The sequence below is a fragment of the Arvicanthis niloticus genome, chromosome 27 (genome assembly GCF_011762505.2).
Source record: "Arvicanthis niloticus isolate mArvNil1 chromosome 27, mArvNil1.pat.X, whole genome shotgun sequence".
Classification (NCBI taxonomy): domain Eukaryota; kingdom Metazoa; phylum Chordata; class Mammalia; order Rodentia; family Muridae; genus Arvicanthis; species Arvicanthis niloticus.
Window position 1 is genome coordinate 16,240,488 of NC_133435.1, and position 22,673 is coordinate 16,263,160.

Consider the following 22,673-nt stretch of genomic DNA (forward strand, 5'->3'; position numbering starts at 1 on the left):
ATACCAACTAAGTTGGAAGGGAGTAGGCAGGGTCTGGCTTGTATAGATATGCACTTTATAAGGCTTAATAAGCCCGAGACCAGCCTGGCTACAAGAGGTTTGTGATGGAGAAACAATGGTAGCCACAGAGTGAGGTCCAGTGTGTAAACATTCTGTTGAATCTAACATGTAGGATTTGTTTGAAATAATTAACCATCAACTAAGAGTCATCCAGAATGACCCCTAGCTTTGTACTCTCTTTTAAATTCCTATTTCGTGTGTATGGTTGTTTTGGCTACATGTACATCTGTGTACTGATTAACATCCCTGGTAAGCATGGAGGCCAGAAAGAGGCATTAGCTCTTCAAGAACTAGAGTTTCTGATGTTTTGCGAGCTACTCTAGGAGTGCTTGGAATTGAACCTGGATTCTCTGCAAGGCCATTCAGTGTTTGTAACCTCTGAGCCATCTCTCTAGAACCCCTGGTTTTATATCTTGAAAAACTAGACAATGGCAAGGTTGTTATTAAAAGATAAAATTAGAAGGGTGACGACTGCAGTGCATGTAGTGTGCATGAGGGGCTCACTGTACATCTCTTGGAGATTCCCACATGGAGATCAACTGAAGCCACAGTTAGAAGGAAGGCTGGACAAACAGGGCAGATGGAAATGGAGTGCCCCAACTGCCTGTCACATGCAAAGTCCTAGAAAGGAGAAAGAAAGATCTGACTCTGCTTTTGTTATTGCTGTGATAAAACACCATTGTCAAAGCAACCTATAAAAAAAAGCATTTAATTATGTGTATGGCTCTAGAAGCATCCGTGATGGCAGGGCGAAGGGATGGTAGCATAAACAACTGAAAGCTCACGTCTCAAACCACAAGCAGAAGACAGAGAATATCCTGGAAGTTGCAGGAGTCTTTGAAACCTCAAAGTCCATCCCCAGTGACATAGCTCCTCCAACAAAGCCTTTTAATCCTTCCCAAACAGTTCTACCAACTGAGGACCAAGTATTCAAATATATAAGTCTATGGGGGCCATTCTCATTCAAGCTATCACATGGATTGTCTTAGGGTTTCATTGTTGTGAAGAGATACCGTGACCAAGGCAACTCTTGTAAAGGACAACTGGTTTACAGTTTCAGAGGTTCAGTCCATTATCTTCATGGCAGGAAGCATGGCAGTCTAGTGCTGAAGAAAAAACTAAGAGTTTGGCGTCTTGATCCGAAGGCAGCCAGAAGGCAACTATCTTCTGCAGGCAGAGCCAGGCGGAGGCTCTCTCTTCCACACTGGGTGAAGATTGAGCACTAGAAGACCTCAAAGTCCTACACAGTGACACACTTCCTCCAACAAGGCCACACCTCATAATAGTGCCACTTCCCATGCGTCAAGCATATTCAAACCACCACATGGGTTCAAGAGGATCAGGAGTTCAAGGTCATTCTTGGATACATATGGAGTTAAAGGCCAGCCTGAGACACATGAGGCATTGTCTCAAACAACAACAAACAAACAGTTGTATGGTATAAATTTTAATGGTTCAAACAAAACATGAGAACCATTGAGTTATGAGATGTCCCTTTCCTATCACCTCTTAGTGAGGAGAAAGGTTTTAGTGTCTGTGAAACTGAGTCAAGTGTTTACTTTCATGGTGGTTTATGCAAGTTTCTAATTTCTGTTATCCAGGAAGAATACGTTCAGGAGGGAATAAGATGGACACCCATTGAATATTTCAATAATAAAATTGTGTGTGACCTCATAGAGAGCAAAGTCGTAAGTACTGGCTGTGGTCCCCTTCACTGGTCTACCTTTAAGTGAACTTTCATTCTCTGGGCCTTGTGTCACTGTCATCGCTTTACAACTGACAAGGAAATGACTCGCACAGAATTTTAACTGTACTGTTAGTAATGTGCAAATGTGTACCGTGAAAATAAAACAATAGGCTTTTGTTGCCACAGTAAATAAGAATGTTTATGAAATGCTAAGTTGCAAATGGAAGTTGTTCCTGAATTCTAGAAGATAGCTCTTGGTTGTATGACATAGCAAATGAAGAGTCATGAGAAGGGCCACATCTTCCAGTCCCATACTGTACCCACATACATAGGAACATGCATGCATGCGCGCACACACACACACACACACACACACACACACACACACACACACACGTATACCAAAAAATAAATAGCTAGCTAGCTTCTTGAAAATGGAGTTTCTTCCATCTTTAGGCCTGAATTATAAAATCTCCTTTGGGAATTTTAAGTACATTCTTCTTGGAATGAATGACTGATGACCAAGATGGCATCTGGGTCTTGGGAGCAGTCTTCTGCCTTAAGAAGTGACCCCATAGGTGTTGTGTGTTTGGAGGGGTCAGTGACCAGTGCCTTCTCGGTCCCACTAGAACCCTCCTGGAATTATGAGCATCCTAGATGACGTGTGTGCCACCATGCATGCTGTGGGTGAGGGTGCTGACCAGACACTGCTACAGAAGCTCCAGATGCAGATCGGCAGCCATGAGCACTTCAACAGCTGGAACCAAGGCTTCATTATTCACCACTATGCTGGGAAGGTAAGGTAATGTAGCAGGCTGGAATTGATCCGTTTTGAGCCTTTAGGGGTGGGATTTGTTTTCCCATGAACCAATAGACATCCATGTTATTTATTCATTCAATAAATATGGCCTTTAAAGAATTGGAAGAGTTTGAAAAAAAAAAAAAAGTATTGTCTACAGAGCTGCTAATTTTTAAGCACAAATCTCCCTGGTATATATCACAAATGCTGAAGCAGTAGATTTTTGTCTTGAGAGTTGCAGTCACAAATTTACATGTCTTCACTTTCCCATTGGCACTGGGACTATGAAATAGAAGAGAGTGTGCACTTTAATGTTTTCCCTTACAAAGTATATGCTAGGTGCCTACAGGGTTCCCAACCACGGAATTTGGGATCATGGCTGTTGGATGCTTCCCAATCCTATGGAAATCCAGAGATAGCTTTTCTCCCAGCTGGTCATTGTTAACCAAGGTCCCCAAGCATGAGTTTCAGGGCAGGTGGGCACACCTCTGGTGCTGCATTTAAGACCAATTACCAAGTTTCAGTTGACTTACTTGGTGGGTAAACATGAGGGCTCCCTTGTTCTTCCCTTATTTGGAACTTGGGAAAAAAACAAAAAACTTAATGTATTGCGAAGACATGATTAGGGACCAACAGACAAATCGGTATGTGTTCTTGAGAGTTGTAGCCCCACTCACAGATTATCTGGGGAGCCAGGTCTTTATCCCTCACCATTTGTAGGTCATGGTCAGCTGGCTCAGCTTTTGTGTGACAGCATAAAGTGTAGAACCTCAAAGGCTACAGCCAGAAATGTCCACCTTCTCATGAGGATAGCCATGCCCACTTAAAGATATTTTCAACCAAAGAAATATGTAGGATAAAATTTGATTCCATTCTATTCTTGGCCAGGTTTCCTATGACATGGACGGCTTCTGTGAGAGGAACCGGGATGTGCTTTTCATGGACCTGATTGAGCTCATGCAGAGCAGTGAGCTGTAAGTGTCTTTCATCTGGCACGCAGGACAGCTTTGGAGTTTTTAAAATGTGTATGAGTATTTTACCTGAGTGTATTCTGTTTACCATGTGTGTGCCTGATACCCACAGAGGACAGGAGAGGGCCTCAGGTAATCTGGAACTGGTGTTACAGATGATTGTGAGCAAGCATGTGGGTGCTGGGAATTGAACCCAGGTCCTCTAGAAGAACAGCCAGTATTCCAGCCCCATGTTATCACAAACCAGTGGTATTATTTCAAAATGCAGACCAGGGTAGTATTGAAGTATTTAATATCTAGCTCCTTTAGAACTGTTGAGTCTGGCTTAAAAACTGACTGTTTTCTCAAAAGAGCGTTTCTCCTTCTAGTCTTTCCCTTCCTTCTGTCCCTAATGCTTCCTTCTCCCGAGTGCCATCAGTATCCCTGGCTGCATCATCTTCAATACTGTTAGGGAGGAGAAGTGGCCATATGGTGATGGCCTGGAAGAGTAGAAGAATCTAGTTCTATAATACTTTGTCCCTGGAACAGAGCCAAAAGGATTTTCCATGGTCACTCCATTTTTAATGGTGACTAGTACCTCCCTAAGACCTGAATTAGCCTGAATGGCTGAAGCAATGGAGACGGAGAAGTCTGGGAGGACCTTTTCTCCTGCTGTCCAGGGAGGGATCCCTGTGACTTCATTCTTAATTCCTGTTGTAATGTAAAGGGAAGCTCTCACCCAGTGTCTGGAGCCCTTGATGTCCTACAGATGAATGTGAAGGATGTCTTCACATTCCTTGCCACAGGAACACATTCAAGTGTCACCACCCTTGATCTCCAGATGGTTCAAGTGTCACCACCCTTGATCTCCAGATGGTAGAGCATACCTACAAAGGGAACAGTGATAGCATCTGCATCAAGACCCTGGAGAGGACCTGGAAGAAGCTGCTGCTAGCAGCACCTTTGTTGCCATTGACAACACCACTGACATTAGCATCATCTCCAAGAACACCAGCCAATGACATTTGACAGCTATTGGAGCCATTCCACTTGCTGGCCACTTCGTGCCTGGAGCATTCACAAACCAGATCCAAGCAGCCTTCAGGGAACTATGGTTTCTGGTTGTGGCTGACCCCAGGATTGACCACCAGCCCCTCTCAGAGGCAACTTCCATCAACCTTCCTACCATCTCTCTGTGTAACACAGATTCTATGGGGGACATTGTCATCCTATGCAAAACAGGGCGCTTACCCAGAGTGTCTGATGTAGACACTGACCTGGGAAGGTCTGGGTATGTGTAGCATCATCTCCTGTGAGCACCTTGGGAAGTCATCCCCAAGCTCTGCTTCTAGAGAGACCCTGAGGGGATGGAGGAGGTGCTTGCTGAAAAGGATTTAAGCAGGGAGGAATTGCAGGGGGAATGGACTTTGCCAGCTCTGCAGTCACTGATCTGAAAGTGTGCAGGTGCCCTCAGTACCCTATGGGCTACTGAGGACTAGTCTACAATGTTCAGCCACTGCATGGGCTGGAACCCGTGGTCACAAGCTAGTCTGCAAGACACATAGGCAAAATGAAAAGGCAGATGGAAAACAAAGTTACTTAAAAAGAAAGAGAAGACAAGAGAGAAGGGAGGAAGGAAGGGAGGAAGGAAGGAAGGAAGAAAGGAAGGAAGGAAGGAAGGAAGGAAGGAAGGAAGGAAGGAAGGAAGGAAGGGAAAAGAAAGAGAGAAAGCCAACCCTAGGAGGAGGAGGAACCTCCATAGTATGACTCATGCAATCATTCATTTTTATTTATTTCCTTTTGAGGTAGTGTCTCCCAGCCTGGCCTGCTTTATTTTTTTTTTTTTCCTTTTTTTTTTTTCTCTTTTTTTTTTAAATTTATTTTTTATTGGATATTTTATTTACATTTCAGATGCCATCCCCTTTCCCCATTTCCCCTCCCTAGAAAACCCCTATCCTATACCCCCTTCTCCTTTTTTGCTTTTATACAATTTTTTTAAATGTTAACCAAAGGCTTTATAAGTTTGGTAATGCTCAATATCAATCAGAAGTGTAACCTAATACCCAACCTAGATATATCAACTATCTTTGACTGGCAGGGACATGTGGACATCTGCCTCCATGTCTGGCCCCTCTCTCTCTTTTTCTCTCATCACCTAGCTCCTCCTCTCCTTTTCCTCCTCTTCTCCTTACTCCTCCTCTCTGTACTCCTCCCACCTTAGGCCTGCTTCATATACTCCTGTGTGTGGTGCTGGAATTGACTCCAGGACTTCCTGCATGCTAGGCAAGCAGTCTACCCACTGAGCTGTATCCTCAGCCAGGGATGGCTACTTTAAGGACCACCAACAATTGCAACAGCTTTCTGATAACTGCAATGAAAGCAAAACAGGCCTTCCTTTCTCAGCCCCAGTGAGGAGCTATTCTTTCTTCATTTACATCTCCCCCAAAGTTCCCTCCCACCCACTCCCATGCTGGTGCTCCACCACTATCCTTTCCCCAAGCTTCTTCACACTCACTTTTGAGATGTTAGATTTCTTCCCATTCAAAATGCATGTCAATGAGCTCTCCTCTGAGAAGGTCAGGGAGGCTGCAAGTCCTGGCTTGTGGGTTTTATGGTAGCCAGGCGAAGGCTCACTTTCAGGGATGGTTTTGAATTATTAAAACTCCTGCCAAGTTCAAGAGCGATTGATGGGCCCACATAAACTCCTGTCGTCTAGATACAGCATATTGTTTTGTAATATGATTGCTATAAAAATCCATAGATACGTCTGGTCAGGTTAGAAGTAGGTGGCTAGAGAAACTTCCTGGAAATTTCTAAAGACCAAGAGTCACCCAGAGGGGAATGGGTTAGCATATCCAATTGTCACCTTATGTAGGCCTCTTCATTCACTGAGTCAACTAGAAGGTATTTATTAAGCTGTAGTTCAGACACCAGGGTCATCACAGTAACTAGACATGCCGTAACCCTGTACGATAGTTGGGTGCTCAGTTGAAGTTATTAGGGAAATATATACTCTGTAGTCAATATAACTTGATATATACCAAGCAGAGGCCATTCATTCTACTAAATACCCTGTAGTGCTGGGCTGGGCATGTGGTTGAAAAGGTGCTTGCTCAGTATGCACAGCCCCCTGGGTCTGTTTCCAAGCAGCTCATAAAATCTGGCATGGGGCAAACAACTGTAATTCTAGTGCCTAGGGAATGGAGACAGGAGGATAGGGAACTCAGGGTCATCCTGGGCTACATGGGGAGTTCACGGTCAGCCTAGACTATATAAAACCATGCCTCAGAAAGCTAAAAATAAAGATCCTAAGATGTGTAGGACACTCTTCCCTAAGCCCCATCAAAGAATTATCCAGGTGTGGTCGTCAACCATGATGATTCAGGGATATGTGCAGAGCTCACACATGCTCAGGGCTGTAATCTAGCTAGCTTGTCTTCATAAGCCCGTTCAGTCACACACACCCCCACCCCTATGTTGTTGTTCTCAAGGTAACCCTCAGTTCCAGGGGTGTTCCAAACTTATTTCTCGTGTTGAGACTCTAAGATGCTTGAATCTTACATTTTTTTTTTTTCTTTCGTGTCTTCTGTCTGGTATTCATTTGCCCAAGTTACATCTTGCAGGCCTGTAGCATAGGTCACATGGTTTTTCTGTGGCCAGAGTTGGATGCTTCTGGACAGCACATCCAGCCCCCACAGCACTGAGAGATTGCTGATCCATCCTCTTTCTCCTTTTCCAGGCCTTTTATAAAGTCTTTATTTCCTGAAAACCTGCAAGCTGACAAGAAAGGGCGCCCAACGACTGCAGGAAGCAAAATAAAGGTTGGTTCTATTCTGGGAAGTTTTTGGATCCCAGAGAGCTGGAGTTCTCCAGGAACTGCCACCCAGGGCCACAAAGTCAGACTCGGGTAGGGGTATGGTTACAGAAATGCCCAGAAGTCAGGCTACTTGCAAAATTAAATAAATAAATAAATACAAGTGGCGGACTGTAGCTGAATTTGACTCGGCCACCCTGATCCTCCAGATGGATGCTAAGTACCTCATGTCTTAATGGCCAGCACATACTAATCAGCTCTTTTAAAGAGGAAATGGCTTTAAAGTGAATCTGGAAGGATTTATGTTAAACTATCAGGAATTTCGTGGTTCGGAATCATGTTCTGGATATTGATAGTGCTTTTCCAGGCCAGGCCCTCAAGGCACGCCAAGAATGAAACTTGCCAGAAACCCCAGTTCACCTTTACGGGTGACTTACACATCCCTCCTCCCTAGGTCTTCCAGGCTCCTCCTTGCTGTGTAGTGCAGACACAGCTGGCCAAGTGATGTTAGCAAATCAAAGGTGCCGAGGGCAGCAATGAGTTCCAATGAAGAACATCCTGTAACTTGAACAATTACTTGAGGAATTTCTGAAGCTAATACCCATTCAAAGCATTTTTTTAGGGCTGGAGATGGTTGTGACTTAGCTGGTAGAGGGCTTGTCTATAGTGCACAAATCCCTGGGTTCTTTGTGTTCCTGTCAACTAGACATGGTGGTGAATGTCTGTAACCCACCCCTGGTGGAGATGGGACCATTGTAAATTCATGGGCATCTCTTGGCTATATTGTAAATTCAAGGCAGGTCTGGGCTATATGAGATTCTGTCTTTAAAAAAAGAAAAAAATATGTTCATATATATGAACATATGAATATATATATATATATATATATATATATATATATATATTCATACCAATTAAATATGTCTCCAGTTTTATAATCAAAGAGATCAAGGATTAATATTTGGCATTTGGAGTTCAGTTGCCTGTGGCTTTTACTGTCTAAGTTATTGTCAACCTTTGATCTAAGTCCTCAGCATCTGGGGCAGAGATGGCTCAATGGTTAAGAACATTTGCTGTTCTTACACAGGACCCAGGTTCGAGTCCCAGCACCCCACACTGCTGTTTATAGCCATCTGCAACTCCAAGTCCATGGGATCTGAGGTCCTCTTCTAGCGTCTGTTGACTCCTGAACACACATGGTTCCCATAAACTCATAGAGGCATACATACATGTGAAAATAATGGATTATTAATTAAAAAGTTCTCAGCTTGATCTTGCTTAATTAAAAAAGTTCTCTGGCTTATCGGTAAGGTAGAAACTGCAGCACCAACTCCAAGGTGTTGCTTTGATGATTAAATCCAGGCATCCACCTATAGTGCCTGCATCCTACCCTGTAAAACATGCTCAGTGACTGCTCTGGTGGTTTTGCCTAGCAGTATGTTCCCTGTACCACGCCGGGCCCTTGTTTCTATTGACTGCTGTGAGTGTTTTCTGTGCACATGTCCACTCCCTGCCCGAGACTTCTATTCACCCTCCTCCGCTCTGTATTCCATTCTGCGATGCCCTTCAGTCTTTGCCTTCCTGATTGACACCAGCATCAAAGACACTCTGGTTGTTACTCTGGTTACTGCCCTCTGCTCTTTCCCGTCCAAGTGTTTCATGGATAAAGCCTGCCTTCCTAGTGCCTAATCACCTCCCTGAGGACAGAAGCACCGGTTCCAGTAAAGGACATGGTTCCATAAGAGGACCTTTTAGGTTATGTGGATGAAGTCAGACATAAGGTGGTGGTGCATTTTTTTTTTTTTTTTTTTTTTTTTGTCTGCTGTTGTTCTTAGGGTAGGATATCTGGAATATCCAGATGGATCAATATGTGATATTTGATTCCCAGCATCATAAATAACAACCAAATCATTCTAAGCTGCTTCGAGCTGAGTATGGTAGCACATAGCCAAGATCCCAGCACTTAGGCGGTAGAAGCAGGCACATTACAAGTTTGAGTCATAGGAAGGTGGTGGTGGATGACACAATCTTAACAGGTTTGTGGCCTTGCCTTATAGTCTAGTACTTAGAAAGCTAAGTCAAAAGGACTGTGAGTTCTAGACCAGTCTGGCTTACAAAATGAGACTGCCTCAAAGAAACAAAGATGGAATCTTGTCATGTTCATCAGCCTCTCGGGTTCCAACATCCTCCTGCATCAGCCTTCTTAACAGAGGATGCCACTGACACATGCTGCCATGTCCACTGGGGCAGGTGGAGTTTTGAGCTGATAGGCAGAGCCCTTTGGGTTATAGGGACATCGAGTCCTTAACAGCAATTCCAAGAGCACTGTCTGCTCTTCCAAAGGTCCTGAGTTCAAATGTCAGCAACCACATGGTGGCTCACAACCATCTGTAATGAGATCTGGTGCCTTCTTCTAGCCTGCAGGCATATATACAGGCACAATGCTGTGTATATAATAAATAAATAAATAAATAACTTTTCATTAATAAGTAAATCTTAAAACAAAAGAGAGCCATTCGAAGACATTGGTAGGGTTTGAATCTCTGGGACAGAAAGCTGAGGGCAGGGAACAGATGTGATTTTTCTGAGACTCAGATACTAACTTCTGCACGGGAGGCTGACTCATGCCTTAGCCTGAGGGACCTGGATAAGGACAAGCTCTGGGCTGGAAACTCCAGTCATGAGACTCTCACGTTCAGATCCAAGGGCTCAGATCCCCCAAGGTTGCAGTGACTCATTTTCAAGTGGTCTGGAATATTCCAGGGGGTAGGAGCCTCTTGCTTCTCCTTTGTGTCTAGTTTAAAAAGTTACCACCTTTCTGGACTCTGCACTGAATGTTTAGAACAGCACATTTGGGGCCTTTGTCTATGGAAGTCAGCCTGAAGGTTAGTTATCTAAAGGGATTTTTGCTTGTATTCTCACCCAAACCCTGCCCTCCCTGATGGATCCTGTGGCCAAAATCTGCCTGGTGATCTACAGTAGTGAATGTCTCCTTATTATATATGCCCTCCCAAAACATCTCTGAAGGATACATAGCCATGACCCAGTCCCTTGTCCCTTCCATATCTACACTGTTTGGCAGATCTCCCCAGAGTATATTGAAAGGAACTCCAAGTTTCTGGATAGAAAATATTATATGGAAGGTAGTTTTAGTGTTGCACGTTTTATTGTTTTAATTATTTTAAAATATACATCTACAAGATTTGATTAGAATTGTCATTTGATAGATACTTGCATCAACTTACTAAAATGAAAAACATATTGCATTTATGAAGCTGGAGATCGGAACAGGTTCAGTTCCCAGTGCCCACATGGTGACTTACAACCAACCGTCTATATATAACTCCAGTCCCAGGGGAATCTAATTCCCTCTTCTGGCCAAAGATACTTACACATATGTACATGCAGGCAAAACATTCATATGCACAAAATAAAAATAAACCTGTTAAATTATATTACATTTAATAATGCTTGTTTTATTTTGTGTTGTGATTGGAAGAGGCTAGTGTAGAGAGTAGAGTGAAGGCTTCATGCCAGACAGAGCAGACTGAAGCTCTGAGTGGACCAGTGTAGACACACCGGGCATTACCTGAGAGAGCCTGCAGCTGAGTGGGAGATGCTAAACTTCAACACCATGCACTGTGGCATCTGTTTCTGCCTTTAAAATAAGACATCCGAGGTTTCCTAGTTATAGCCACTGTGTGTAGGCTGCAGCTGGAGGAGCTGAAGGTCAGAATTGTCCACCTTTCTCATAACAGAGCCAAGGCTAGAGGATAATGGGCCAACACCCTGAGCCCCTCCTCACTGCCTGGCTTGTTTTGTATTTTGTTTCCACTCCTGATGAATAATGCTGGCACCTTTCTATCTAACCAATGCATTCTTGGCTAGCGTCAGCTCTGTCTGAAGTCAGTTTGCTTCATAGCTGCTCAGTGGACATTGAGAGTGACCCCCAGCCATTGAAATTCAGGGTAACTACAACTAATGCATTTTCCTGTTTGTTCAAAGTAAATATTGCCACAACGTGGTGGTCCTATCTTGTCCAAGTTCACCCAGTCAATTCCTTTCCCAACACACCAAATAATTCCATATCACTGTGATTTACAAAAACGTGGACTTGGTTTCAAGCCTCTCCTTTGTTGTTACAAATAGTGTTGTCCTACATCCAAAGAATCCTTCTTCCTGCAAGGCTTGGCATTCTCGTTTGAAAAAGCTAAAGTAGTGACAGTCACCACTGTTCTGGAGCACTGTGGGACATCAGCAACCCATGACTATTATAAAAAGAACTATGGCAGGGGACACATAAAGTTGTTCAACCGGCAAAGGCAGTATGCTGCTTCCTGCGTAGGACTGAATAGCAGTAAATAAAAATTAATATCAAAAGCAGAGAGCGAACAAGAAATTTAGACTTAAGAGTGGGGAGCTGGGTGTGGTGGCATTCGGAGGCAGAGGCAGGTAGATCTCTGTGATTTTGAGGCCAGCACGGTAAGTTCCAAGACAGTAAGACAGTTGGTTACATGGCTACATTCAGAGACCTTGTTTCAAAAGGAAAAAAAAAAAAAAAAAAGGTTAGGACTGGCGAGATGGCTTAGCAGTTAAGAGCACTGGCTAAAGGACCCAGGATTGATTCCCAATACCTACGTTAGGTGACTCACAACCATCCATTAACTCCGGGACACCATGCATGCACATAGTACACTTACATACATACATGCATGCAAGGCACTCAATACAAATAAAATTAAAAAACAATGTAAAGCTTTGCTCAGAGACTGCAGTCCCTCTCTGACGTCACCTGACTTGTAGCAAAGATCATCACATTTGTTTCCAAATGTAACTTCATCAGCAAAGAAGATAAAGGGTAATTTCCTTTGTGGTCAGAGTTCTTGCAATGGTGGGGTAACCTCTATACCTCTGTCCTCAATTTCAGGGAGTGCAAAGAATGCTGTCTTCTGCACGCTTACACAAGAGCTCCATTCACTGGGGAGCATTTTGCTTTGACTTTACCCATCAGTTTCCTGGGGGTTTCAGATTCCCCAAGAGCCTGAAAACAGAGAAGCCCTAATTGAGAACGGGTTGTCTCTTGTCAGCAGAGCTGACTGGGAATGTCTCTCTGGTTTCCTGGCAGGCCTTCCCACTGTTTTCTTTGAGAGGTTTTTCCCTCTGCATGCTGACTGGCTCAGAAGGAGGGTTTGCCTAAGTGGGGCATTGTGGACCCCCAGGGTGTGCTCAGCTGTGCGGTAGGGGTGGGGCTGCTGACGTGAGCGTGAGTGCTACTCCTGTTCCTTCCACGTGGGCAATTCTCATGATCTGAAACAATCCTAAGCAGTCCCAGCTTTATTTATGTGCCTTTTTCTGCTTGAATTAAGTCCGGCTCCGGGTACCCAGGGCATAGTTAATGATAGATGATTTTTATACGGAGTCACTTTGTTGTGTGAAGATGTGAGTTATGTCCCACAAGGAAACTGCAGAGAGCCTGCAGGATCATAAAGGGACAAAGCAAGGGGGTACTGGATAAAATAGCATGTAAGATATTCCTGAATTACATTTTTTAAAATGAATTTCACTTTGTTTAGCTGTGAATTTACATAATTTTATTTGTGTGTGTGTGTGTGTGTGTGTGTGTGTGTGTGTGTGTGTGTGTGTGTGTGCTATGTGTATGTGGATGCCTACAGATCCCTTGGAGCTAGAGTTATAGGCAGTTGTGTCAGTGCTAGGAACCGAACTCACGTCCTCTGGAAGAGCAGCAAGTTCTCTTAACTGCAGAACCATTTCCCCCAACCTCTTTCTCATTTTAATTAAGAGATTCTTCATAGATGACATTAACAGGAAAGAGATTTGAAATTTTATCCATACTTATAATTTTAAACAAACCAACAAATAAAAATTATCAAGAACCAGGCATGGTAGTACATGGCTGTAATCCCAGCACTTGGGATGCTGAGGCAGGAGAATCAAGAGTTCAGGGTCATTTTTGGCTAGGTAGTGAATTAAAGAATAACCTAGGAAGCCTGAGAGCCTGTCTCAACACACACACACACACACACACACACACACACACTAATAGAAGTGTATTTATAGTGATCTCAGTCAGTACAAATTGAAGTTAATTTGTTGATAATGGCATTATTCCTGATGAAATGACCACATGCGGAGATTTCCTGTTTTATATATAGATGTAGATATCCAACCTTTTACATTGTTAACTGTACTAAAATGCCTAATTGTTGTTCAGTGTCCCAATTTGTAACTCCTAAGCATGATAAAGGACACCATAAAAGTCAACAGAACTTTAAAGCTATTCTGGGCACCAGGCTCAGGCACAGTGAGAGGAGCAACTTCACATTTGTTTCTAGCCATGCGCTCCATGCTGGGGTTCTGCAGGTTTTCTTTGGAAGCTGATCTGTCATAGAGTTTTTTGTCTCTAACTGTTCTTATTCTTCCCACCAGAAACAAGCCAATGACCTGGTGAGCACCCTGATGAAATGTACACCCCACTACATTCGCTGCATAAAACCAAACGAAACCAAGAAGCCTAAAGACTGGGAGGAGAGCAGGTAAGTTATAGGGGAAAGAGCGGAGGGTGAGGCCGGATGCGGTGGGCTGAGCGGGCTATCACCTCTGCCTCAGGTGAACCAACCTACGGTATAGGAGGAGGCATGCATGCTTCGTACTTCCTGTCTCTTTGATTTTTTTCTTAACACCATCTGTGTAATATTTCACCTAGTCTTGTCTTTCCTTAACTTGGTAGCAGTATTATTCCATCCAGAATTAAGTTACAATGTTGATCTGGGCTAGGCTGGCGGCAGGTGTTAGAACAAGCCTTAGTTCCGGAAGAGTCCCTATGGTTTTAATATTTTTTGGGTCTCTGTTTAGATGTACAGCATGTGGCCTAGTGGGATGCTTAGCTTGGGGTCGCAAGGGAAGGCCAGGAGAGTGGGGTAAGAGTGACCTGCCAGACACTGTATGTAGCCCCTGAAGAACCTCAGCTGGTCCTGAGCACCTCATGGAGGAGCAGCATGAGGGAGGGATGAGGCTGAAAGAGATGGAGCACCGAGAGTGCTCAGGTGCCCTAGTGCCTGAGGAAGCCTGTGTCACTCTTCCACCTGCAAGAGTGTTTGGGGAATGACCCATGCAAGGTAAAGTGAGTTGGCAGCTGTGAACATGTTGACTGAGGAGGTAAGATTTGCCTCCAGGGGCTCGAGAGAAGACTCTCTAGTTTACAGCACTCGATGCTCTTCCAAAAGACCCAGGTTTGATTCTCAGCTCCCATATGGCGGCTCACAGCCACCCATAAGCTGTTTCAGGGGCTCTGACGCCCTCTTCCAACCTCTGCAGGCACCGGGCATGTGCATGATGCATGCATACAGGCAGGCAAAACAGTCATACGCATAAAATAAAGATTAAAATATATTTTAAAAAAATATTTGTCTCCAGCTGGAAAATCCAGGGACTGTTCCTCTAAGGTCTGATCTTACTATCCCCTGGAAGTATCTCAGAAGAAGGGCTGGGGGGATGATAACTATTGAGGGTACCCCGTATCATTACCACATCACCAGACTAGGTGTAAACCCTATCAGGGTACAATGTTCCTATCTGGGAGGAAGAAAGACTGAATTTTGTCAGGTGACAAGTGACTAAGCCAAAGGTCACAATGGGGAAGACCAGGCTTACAGTTGACAACTGCAGAGGACATCCTCTGAGACATATTCAGGTGTGAGTCCCTTTCCTGTGCTGCCCTCAAGCCCCATTCTGAGCAATAACAGATGGATGATTTGATTCTTGAGCCTCTGTAGATGGGGAAAGACAGACAGAGACAGCCAGGAATGAGAGAAGCACACTGGCCCATCAAGGTTGGATGTCGCTGTCTGAGGGGTGTGCTTTCATTCCTAACAGGGCTGATGTGTGGCTAAGTGGGTAGAGTGGTTGGTAGAGTGTGTGAAGACCTGGCAAGGCTTTGATTCCCAGCACTGCATAAGCCAGGCATGGTGGAGTGTATGTGCCACCATGGCTGTAGCAGCTGCTGCTTTTGCTTCCTTTGATACAGGGTCTTATTGCATAGCTCTGGATGGACTAGACTCAGTATGAAAACCAGGTTGGCCTCGAACTCACAGAGATTCACCTGCCTCTGCCTCCGAAGCTCTGGAGCACCAGGATTAAAAGCATGTCCAGCCATGCTCAGCCTAGCTTATTTGAAACGTGGTTTCTGGGGATCAAACTGTGGCTCTCATGTTTGCAAGGCAAGCACTTTACAATATGAACCATTTCCCTAGACCAAAAGTACCATAGTGGTGTCAGTTCCCAGGAACTAGACTGGGATTCAGAACTGTGTCCTGCAGCTACCCATTAGTAACTGATTTGTGTGGGCCATGTTGTTCACATTGCCAGCTTCTGGTTCATTTAAACACGGGGTCTAGGACATACTGTCTACCAATGAGATCTCTTTCCCATGGTCTGCTCTATCAACACAAACTGATGTGTGTACAGCCCATCCACTCACATGTACAAATACATGGGCTTGTGCACACAGAAGGGTGGTGTCATAGGCAGCCTCAGAGAAAATGTTGGCAACAGAAGTATTATTATGGGCTACCTACTTCCACCCTTTCTCCATTTCAAGCTCTCCCACTTTCTTTCCCCAACTCTTTCCAATAAATAAAAGCATTTCACTTGAGACTACAGATGGTTCAGTGGTTAAGAGCACATACTACTCTTGCAGAGGACCCAGGTTTGGTTCCCAGCACCTACATCATGCACTGCTCAACCACCTGTAACTCCAACTCCAGGGATCCAACAACTTTGGCCTCTCTAGGCACCCACACTCACTTGCATGTGCCCACATTGTACACACACATACACACGCACACGCACATACACACATACACACACATGCATACACACACACACAAAGTACACAAAATTAAAAAATAGTAAATCAAGAAAAATAAAACCTTACTTGTCTTACAATTAAACTACCACTCCCCAACCTGAAGTAAATAGCCCTGCTCTTCTTATAAAGAAATTGTACAGTAGCTTCTACTTGGGCCCAACATTGATTCTACTTCCCCAACATTGATTCCTGCACATAAAATCCTCCTTGATTTGGGCTGTCGTTAAACTGCTTGCCTTGTAAACATGAAGACCTGAGTTTGATTTCCACTACCTATGTAAACATTCTGAGCATAGTGACGTGTGCTTGTGATCCCAGAACTGGGGAGGCAGAGTCAGGTAGATCCCTGGGGCTCGCTGGGCAACACACCTAGCATAATTGGTGAGCTCCAAACCAGTAAGAAACAGTTTCAAAGGAGGTGGACAGTGTTCCTGAGGATGATGCCCGAGGTTGAATAGAAGAGTGGTTTGTAAACATGTGAGAGCTCCCTGGCCCCTCCTTCGTCTCTTCTTCTTCCCCTCTCCCTCTCTTTTCAACATGATTCACTGAAATACCAGGAAATAAAAATATGTTATGATCTTTATAGGATTTCACAGTGGTGCTTTTCACGATGTGGCCTCTTCTTCCTCTTCCTCCTCCTCTTCCTTTTCTTCCTCTCCTCCCTCTCCTTCTCCTCTTTAACCCCCCTCCCATGACCATTAGCTGAATTTCAGCAAGAACACAGTAAGCATCCACATGTCGTGGTTTAAGAAGGCTCGGGGTGAGAGCTGATGAAAGCTGGTTTACATTTCCAGTGGGACAGCTCCCCCATAGCTTTAATCACAGATGGCTTCACTCCCTTGTGAGTTTGGAGGGCTGAGTCGCTGGTGGGAATTACACGCTCAATTGAAGTTCTTGGTGGAGAGGGTTACTCATTCCACAAGTTTATGAGGTATGGGTTTTTTCTGTTCCTGTTGAAATGTGTTTTTGTTTGGCTTCTGGCAAAGTGGCTGGTCTTGGGCTCCGAATGGCTGTTCTCAGGTTGTGGCCTGCTTGAGTGAGTGAGAGCCCGGGTGAGTGAAGACAACCGTGGGCTGACTCCTCCCACAGGGTGGGAATGGTGTCCTAGGGGAACAGCTGGACTATGGCCATTTAATGCTTACCAATAGTGTTGCTCTGTAGAAGCAGCTTGGGTCCTTGGTGCCTCAAAGTTCTTACACCTTACAAGATTTGCTAGACTGATTGTCATACAGCAGAGAAACTATGTAAGAAATTTCCTTAACCTTGATGGCCACTTCAGGAAAATCTGACTTGATTCAGGCCCGAGAGAGGGCTGCTTGCATGGTCTGACATTAAGATGGCACTTTATATCTTTACATCCACATGAAAGCTGGGCTGATTGGTGTTCATCTATAACCCTAGCATGAGAGCGCTGAGGGGGCATCTCTTAGGGGCTGGGGAGATGGCTCACTGCTCTTCCAGAGGACCAGAGTTCAGTTCCCAGCATCCATGCTGTGTGCTCACAGCTGCTCCAGAGGGACCAATAAATAGCAAGCTCCAGATTCAGTGAGAGACCCTGCCTCAAAACTATGGTGAATAATGAACCGAGGACAGCGTCCCAGTATTAACCCCTGGCCTCTTCATCACCAGGATGGACAAGTCTATAGCTGATGGGTACTCACAAACCACACCCCATATGTCAAGGCCAGAAGACAACCTGCAAGAGTCTCAGAAATCAAACAGGTCATCAGGCTTGGTAGCAGGTGACTTTATATGCTGAGCCATCTCACCAGCCTATGAAGAAATGTCTTCACAGAGGGAATATTTGTCCCTGTATGATTCATGGGCCAGGCCTGTGAGTGGTAAATCGGTGTGTGATGTGCCTGCCTGAGCCTCAGAGAGGAGCCAGTGTCTATGAAGAGTGCACTGAAAGCGGCAGACATCAGAAACAGGCGCCTCAGCACTAGAGAGATGAGATAGCTCAGTGGTTACAGCTTTTAACTGATCTTGCAGAAGACTCAGATTCAAGCACCAACATCCAGTTACAAGAGCTCTAATGCCCTCTTCTGTCTTCCTCAGGTACTGCAAACACACAGTGCCCATACATACAAATTACATGTTTTTTGAAAAGAGAGAGATAAATGGGCACTTCTGCAATTTTTTTTTTCTTAATAACGAAAAGGTCAATAGTGAGTTTGTATTTGGAGAAAGTGGAAAGAAAAATTATTTTTCCAAATAAGGTTTTACGGGTGTCTCTGCTTCTAATCAAGGGGAAATGTACACATAAAATATTAGTATTTTCATATAAAGGCTGTAGAAGTTATTTGTCCTGGCGCTGGAGAGATGGGTGTGTGGTCAGGTCAAAGTACTTGCTGTATAAGCAGAAGAACTGGAGTTCAGCTCCCTAAGCCAGAATAAATGCCATGTGGCTGTGGCAGCCTGCTTGTAATTGCAGCCTAGGAAGGCAGAGACGGGGGATTCCTCAGAGCAAGCTGGCTAGAGAGACTAGGCATATCCACAAGCTCTGGGTTTTAGTAAGAGACCTTGCCTCACTGAATAAGGTGGAAGAGAGATAGAGAATGATGTCTAATGGCAACATTGAGATGGGCGTGCGGGCGCATGGGCGTGCAGGCGTGCGGGACACACACACACACAAATGGAAAAAGAAAGAAGAGTCGTCCGAAGGAGTCTACTCTTACGGATCAGAGGAAATACTCTGTGCTGCAGGCCAGGTTTCAAGAAGACCCATGAAAGCCCAGGTTGAAAATACATGGCTAAAAATGAGCCATCACGACAGACAGTACAGCCTGTACCCTATGCAGAGATGGGCTGGTTCTGCACTGCAAGTGGTCTGGCTAAAGCTACATCCTTGGAAACATGCTAGATCTCCATTGTTCCTTCAAACAAACAAACTAGTAGCATCAAAGAGACAGACAGGTGGGTCTGTGTGAGCTCAAGGCCAGCTAGAGCTATGCAGTTAGGACATGTGACTTTTATATATATTTTAGAACATTCTTAACTTAGTCATTTGAAAAATCCTAGAAATGTAGTTTCATTGAGTCCAGAATGGATATTAAAGTTTAATGATTAAAAACAGCCCCAATAGCACTTGACTCAGCATGTTCTTTATTTTGTTGGGGAAAAAAAAAAAAAAACGATAATTTTGTTTGTAATCCAAATGTCAAGTGTATGGAGCTTTATTTTAATTTTTGTCCATTGTTTATGGTGTTTACATTCATTTGTTTATTCAAAGGGAAGTACACATGAGTGCCAGGGCACATGGATGGAGGGCAAAGGACAACTTAGGTGTCTTTTTCTCTCTACCATGTGGGTTCCAGAGATGGAACTCAAGTTATCAGGCTTGAAGGCAATCTTGTTTATCCGCTGAGCCTTCTCGCCAGCCTTGGTTGTTATTCTGAGATGGGATCTCACTGTAATGTCTGGGGTGGCCTTGAACTTCTGTGTTCTCTGGGTTGGATCATCTTACCTCCACCTCTCATGTAGCTAGGATTATAGCACCGTCTTCATGCCTGACTTTGGGTTTCCATTTTACTGGAGTTCTGTGAAATAGATGTGCAGTGTCCTCTTGTATGTCTGCAGTGGTTCATAATAGTTCCCAGTTAACATCATGCAGTTCAAGAGTCCAGCTTAAACACTGTCGCAGACTTGTAAACATGCTCCCTGCAGCTTGGTAGTGACAGTTGCAGTGGGGCTGGGGAGCGGAGGGAGGGAAGTTAGGGGAGAAAGCTGTCGAGGTGGTAAGGTGACAGAATCTTCCAGTAACCTCCATGTTCTGTCATCTTTTAGAGTGAAGCATCAAGTGGAGTACCTGGGTCTCAAAGAAAACATCCGAGTAAGAAGAGCTGGTTATGCTTATCGGCGTGTCTTCCAGAAGTTTCTACAGAGGTATCCGATCAGTTAATGCTGGGCTCTGGATTTTATTTTATTTTATTGTCCAAATGAGCTTATTTATCCATTTAAACACATATCAAACAGATTTGAATGTAGCTGCAGAGTCAGGCATCCATTACACAACTAATTTTATAGTATTTTATTGCTTCCCATAGTCAGTCACACTCTGGAGGCAGTCACCCACCTGCTTTCTGTCACTGTCAATTGCCTGATTCATGTATATGTCCTCCTGACTAGCTGCTCTCACACCGTGGCATTTTTCCAGAGTCATTAATGGTATAATGTGTCTACATCTCACACTTCTTCATTGGTGAATAATACACTATTGTATGGATATACCATATTTTACCTATACATCAGTTGGTAAATATCAGTTGCATCCATTTGGGGGCCACCATGAATAGTGCTACCCTGGCAGTCCTGTTCTAGGCCTTGGAGAGGACATGCGTTCCAGATCTCCGGGATGTAGACCTAAAAGTGGGACGACTGCGTCATATGGTAACTCCATGTTTAACTCTCGGAGTTACCACCAGTCTCTTTTCCCAAGTGGGTGCACCATGTTGCATCTGCACCCACAGAATCTGAGGGTTCCATTTTATCCCAGTCTGTGCCAACATATGCTAATATCTGACTAACCTTGCTAGTGGGTGTGAAGTGGCAAATCACTGGTTTTGATTTGCATTTCCCAGATGGCAAAGGATATGCAAGTTTTTTCATGAGCTTATTGGTCATTTGTATTTCCTCTTTAGAGAAATGTTCACATTCTTTGCGCGGGATGATTTTTTTTTTTAATGAAAGATATATTATAGAATGTGTCACAAAGTTAGTAAACTATCTGTGGACGGGCCACCAGGTTCAAGGATTTATGTCATGACATGGAAGGGGTAGGGCTGGACCTGACCAGATGGATTAATAGTCTGAAAACAATTGCAAGAAAATATTTAGCCTACCTAAAACACAATCTAGGGCATTTAATTTCAAACACTTCGTTGAATCCATGTTTACAGTATCTCTGTGTAGTCCATGTTATCCTGGACCTTGCTATGTCACCCAAGCTGGCCTTGAACTCACAAAGATCCTCCTGTGTCTGCCTCTGCCTCCCAGAGTGTTGGGATTAAAGGCATGGGTCATTATACTTGACTCATGTTTAAACTGATTTTTATTTTCCCCTGAAAGTGTGTTTGACAGGATTATGTTTAAGTGGTCTCACTCTGTGTTACATGTTTTCAAAATGATAGTTTTAGTGTTCTTAAAAATATGAAGTTATTCCTTGATTCTTCTGAAGAATTGTTCTCTATGTTTAATTTCCCTTAAGAAATAGGTTATTGGGAATATCAACTCAGTTGGTAGAGGGTTTGCCTCGCTTGGAGGGAGCCCGAGGTTCAGTTTCCAGTATTGCGTAAGACCAGGCTTGGTAAGGGCTGGAGAGACGGCTCAGCAGTTAAGAACAACACTTGCTGCTCTTACAGAGGACCAAGTTCAGGTCCCATCACACATAGTGACATCTTATAGTTAACTGTAACTCCCGTCCTAGGGACTCAAATGCTCTTTTCTGACCTTCTAGGATATACATACATGTATGCAAGAAAATTATTCATGCATATTTTTAAAAATATGTTTAAAATATTAATAAAACTTATTTAAAAGTATAATTACAAAAAAGAAAAGGAAAGAAAAATAAAAACAAAACCAAGACTGGGCATAGAGCAAGCAGTACAGCTCTTGGCTGGCTTGCACAGTCCTAGATTCAGTCCCTAGTACCACAAAAAAAAAAAAAAAAATTAAAATAAAATTTAAAGGAAATAAAATGTTGGGGGCTGGAGGGATGGCTCAGAGGTTAAGAGTACTGACTATTCCAGAGGTCCTGAGTTCAATTCCCAACAACCACATGATGGCTTATAACAATCTATAATGAGATTTGGTGCCATCTTCTGGTATGAAGACATTCCTGTAGGCTGAACACTGTATACACAGTAAAATAAATACATTTTTAAAAAAGGAGAAGGAGGAGGAAGAAGGGGAAGATGAGGAGGAGGTGGGGGAGAGAAGAATGAAAATTTCTGTAGGCTGAGGCTCAGAGGTTAAAAATACCCAATGTCCTACCAGAGTTTGGAGAACCCAGCTCACAAACACTTGTAGCTTCAGCTCTGGGGCTCTGACACAGATGCAGGCAAGCTTCTGACTTGGTGCTGGGAATTAGAAGTGCTGAGTTATCTGTCCATCCACCCTCTCCACCACAGTTTTATAAAATGGGATCTCTGGTTGGCCTACCACTGACCAAGTAAGCTCTGCTGGCCAGTAACTCCTAGGACCATTCTGTCTCCTCTTCCCCACGTTAGGATCACAAGTGTGCACCCACCACACCTGGCTTTTTCATAGATTCACATGACAAGCGTTGTACCAACCAAGCCATCTCCATAGCCCAGCTTTGTAAAGCTTTTTGTGCTGTTACATGTGCTGAAAGCCGAACAGAGAAGGTTTAAGAAGAAAAATAATAACATTTTGCTTTGTCTGAAGAATGTCATGGGAACCTTTAGATATCAAGAGAAAAGGAAAGTGGGTTTTCACCTGGACATGAACACAGA

General features: G+C 44.0%; 1 protein-coding gene across 1 annotated transcript in view; it reads left to right on the forward strand.

Moving 5' to 3' along the window:
* The window catches only part of Myo1e (myosin IE), a 191,202-nt gene that overhangs the window by 133,551 nt on the left and 34,978 nt on the right, over positions 1 to 22,673 (forward strand). Inside the window, exons 13-18 of the mRNA XM_076926187.1 lie at positions 1,662 to 1,748; positions 2,377 to 2,544; positions 3,435 to 3,520; positions 7,236 to 7,317; positions 13,758 to 13,864; positions 19,984 to 20,082. Of these exons, the coding sequence (XP_076782302.1) occupies positions 1,662 to 1,748; positions 2,377 to 2,544; positions 3,435 to 3,520; positions 7,236 to 7,317; positions 13,758 to 13,864; positions 19,984 to 20,082 (629 nt within the window). The remainder of the gene's footprint in view (positions 1 to 1,661; positions 1,749 to 2,376; positions 2,545 to 3,434; positions 3,521 to 7,235; positions 7,318 to 13,757; positions 13,865 to 19,983; positions 20,083 to 22,673) is intronic.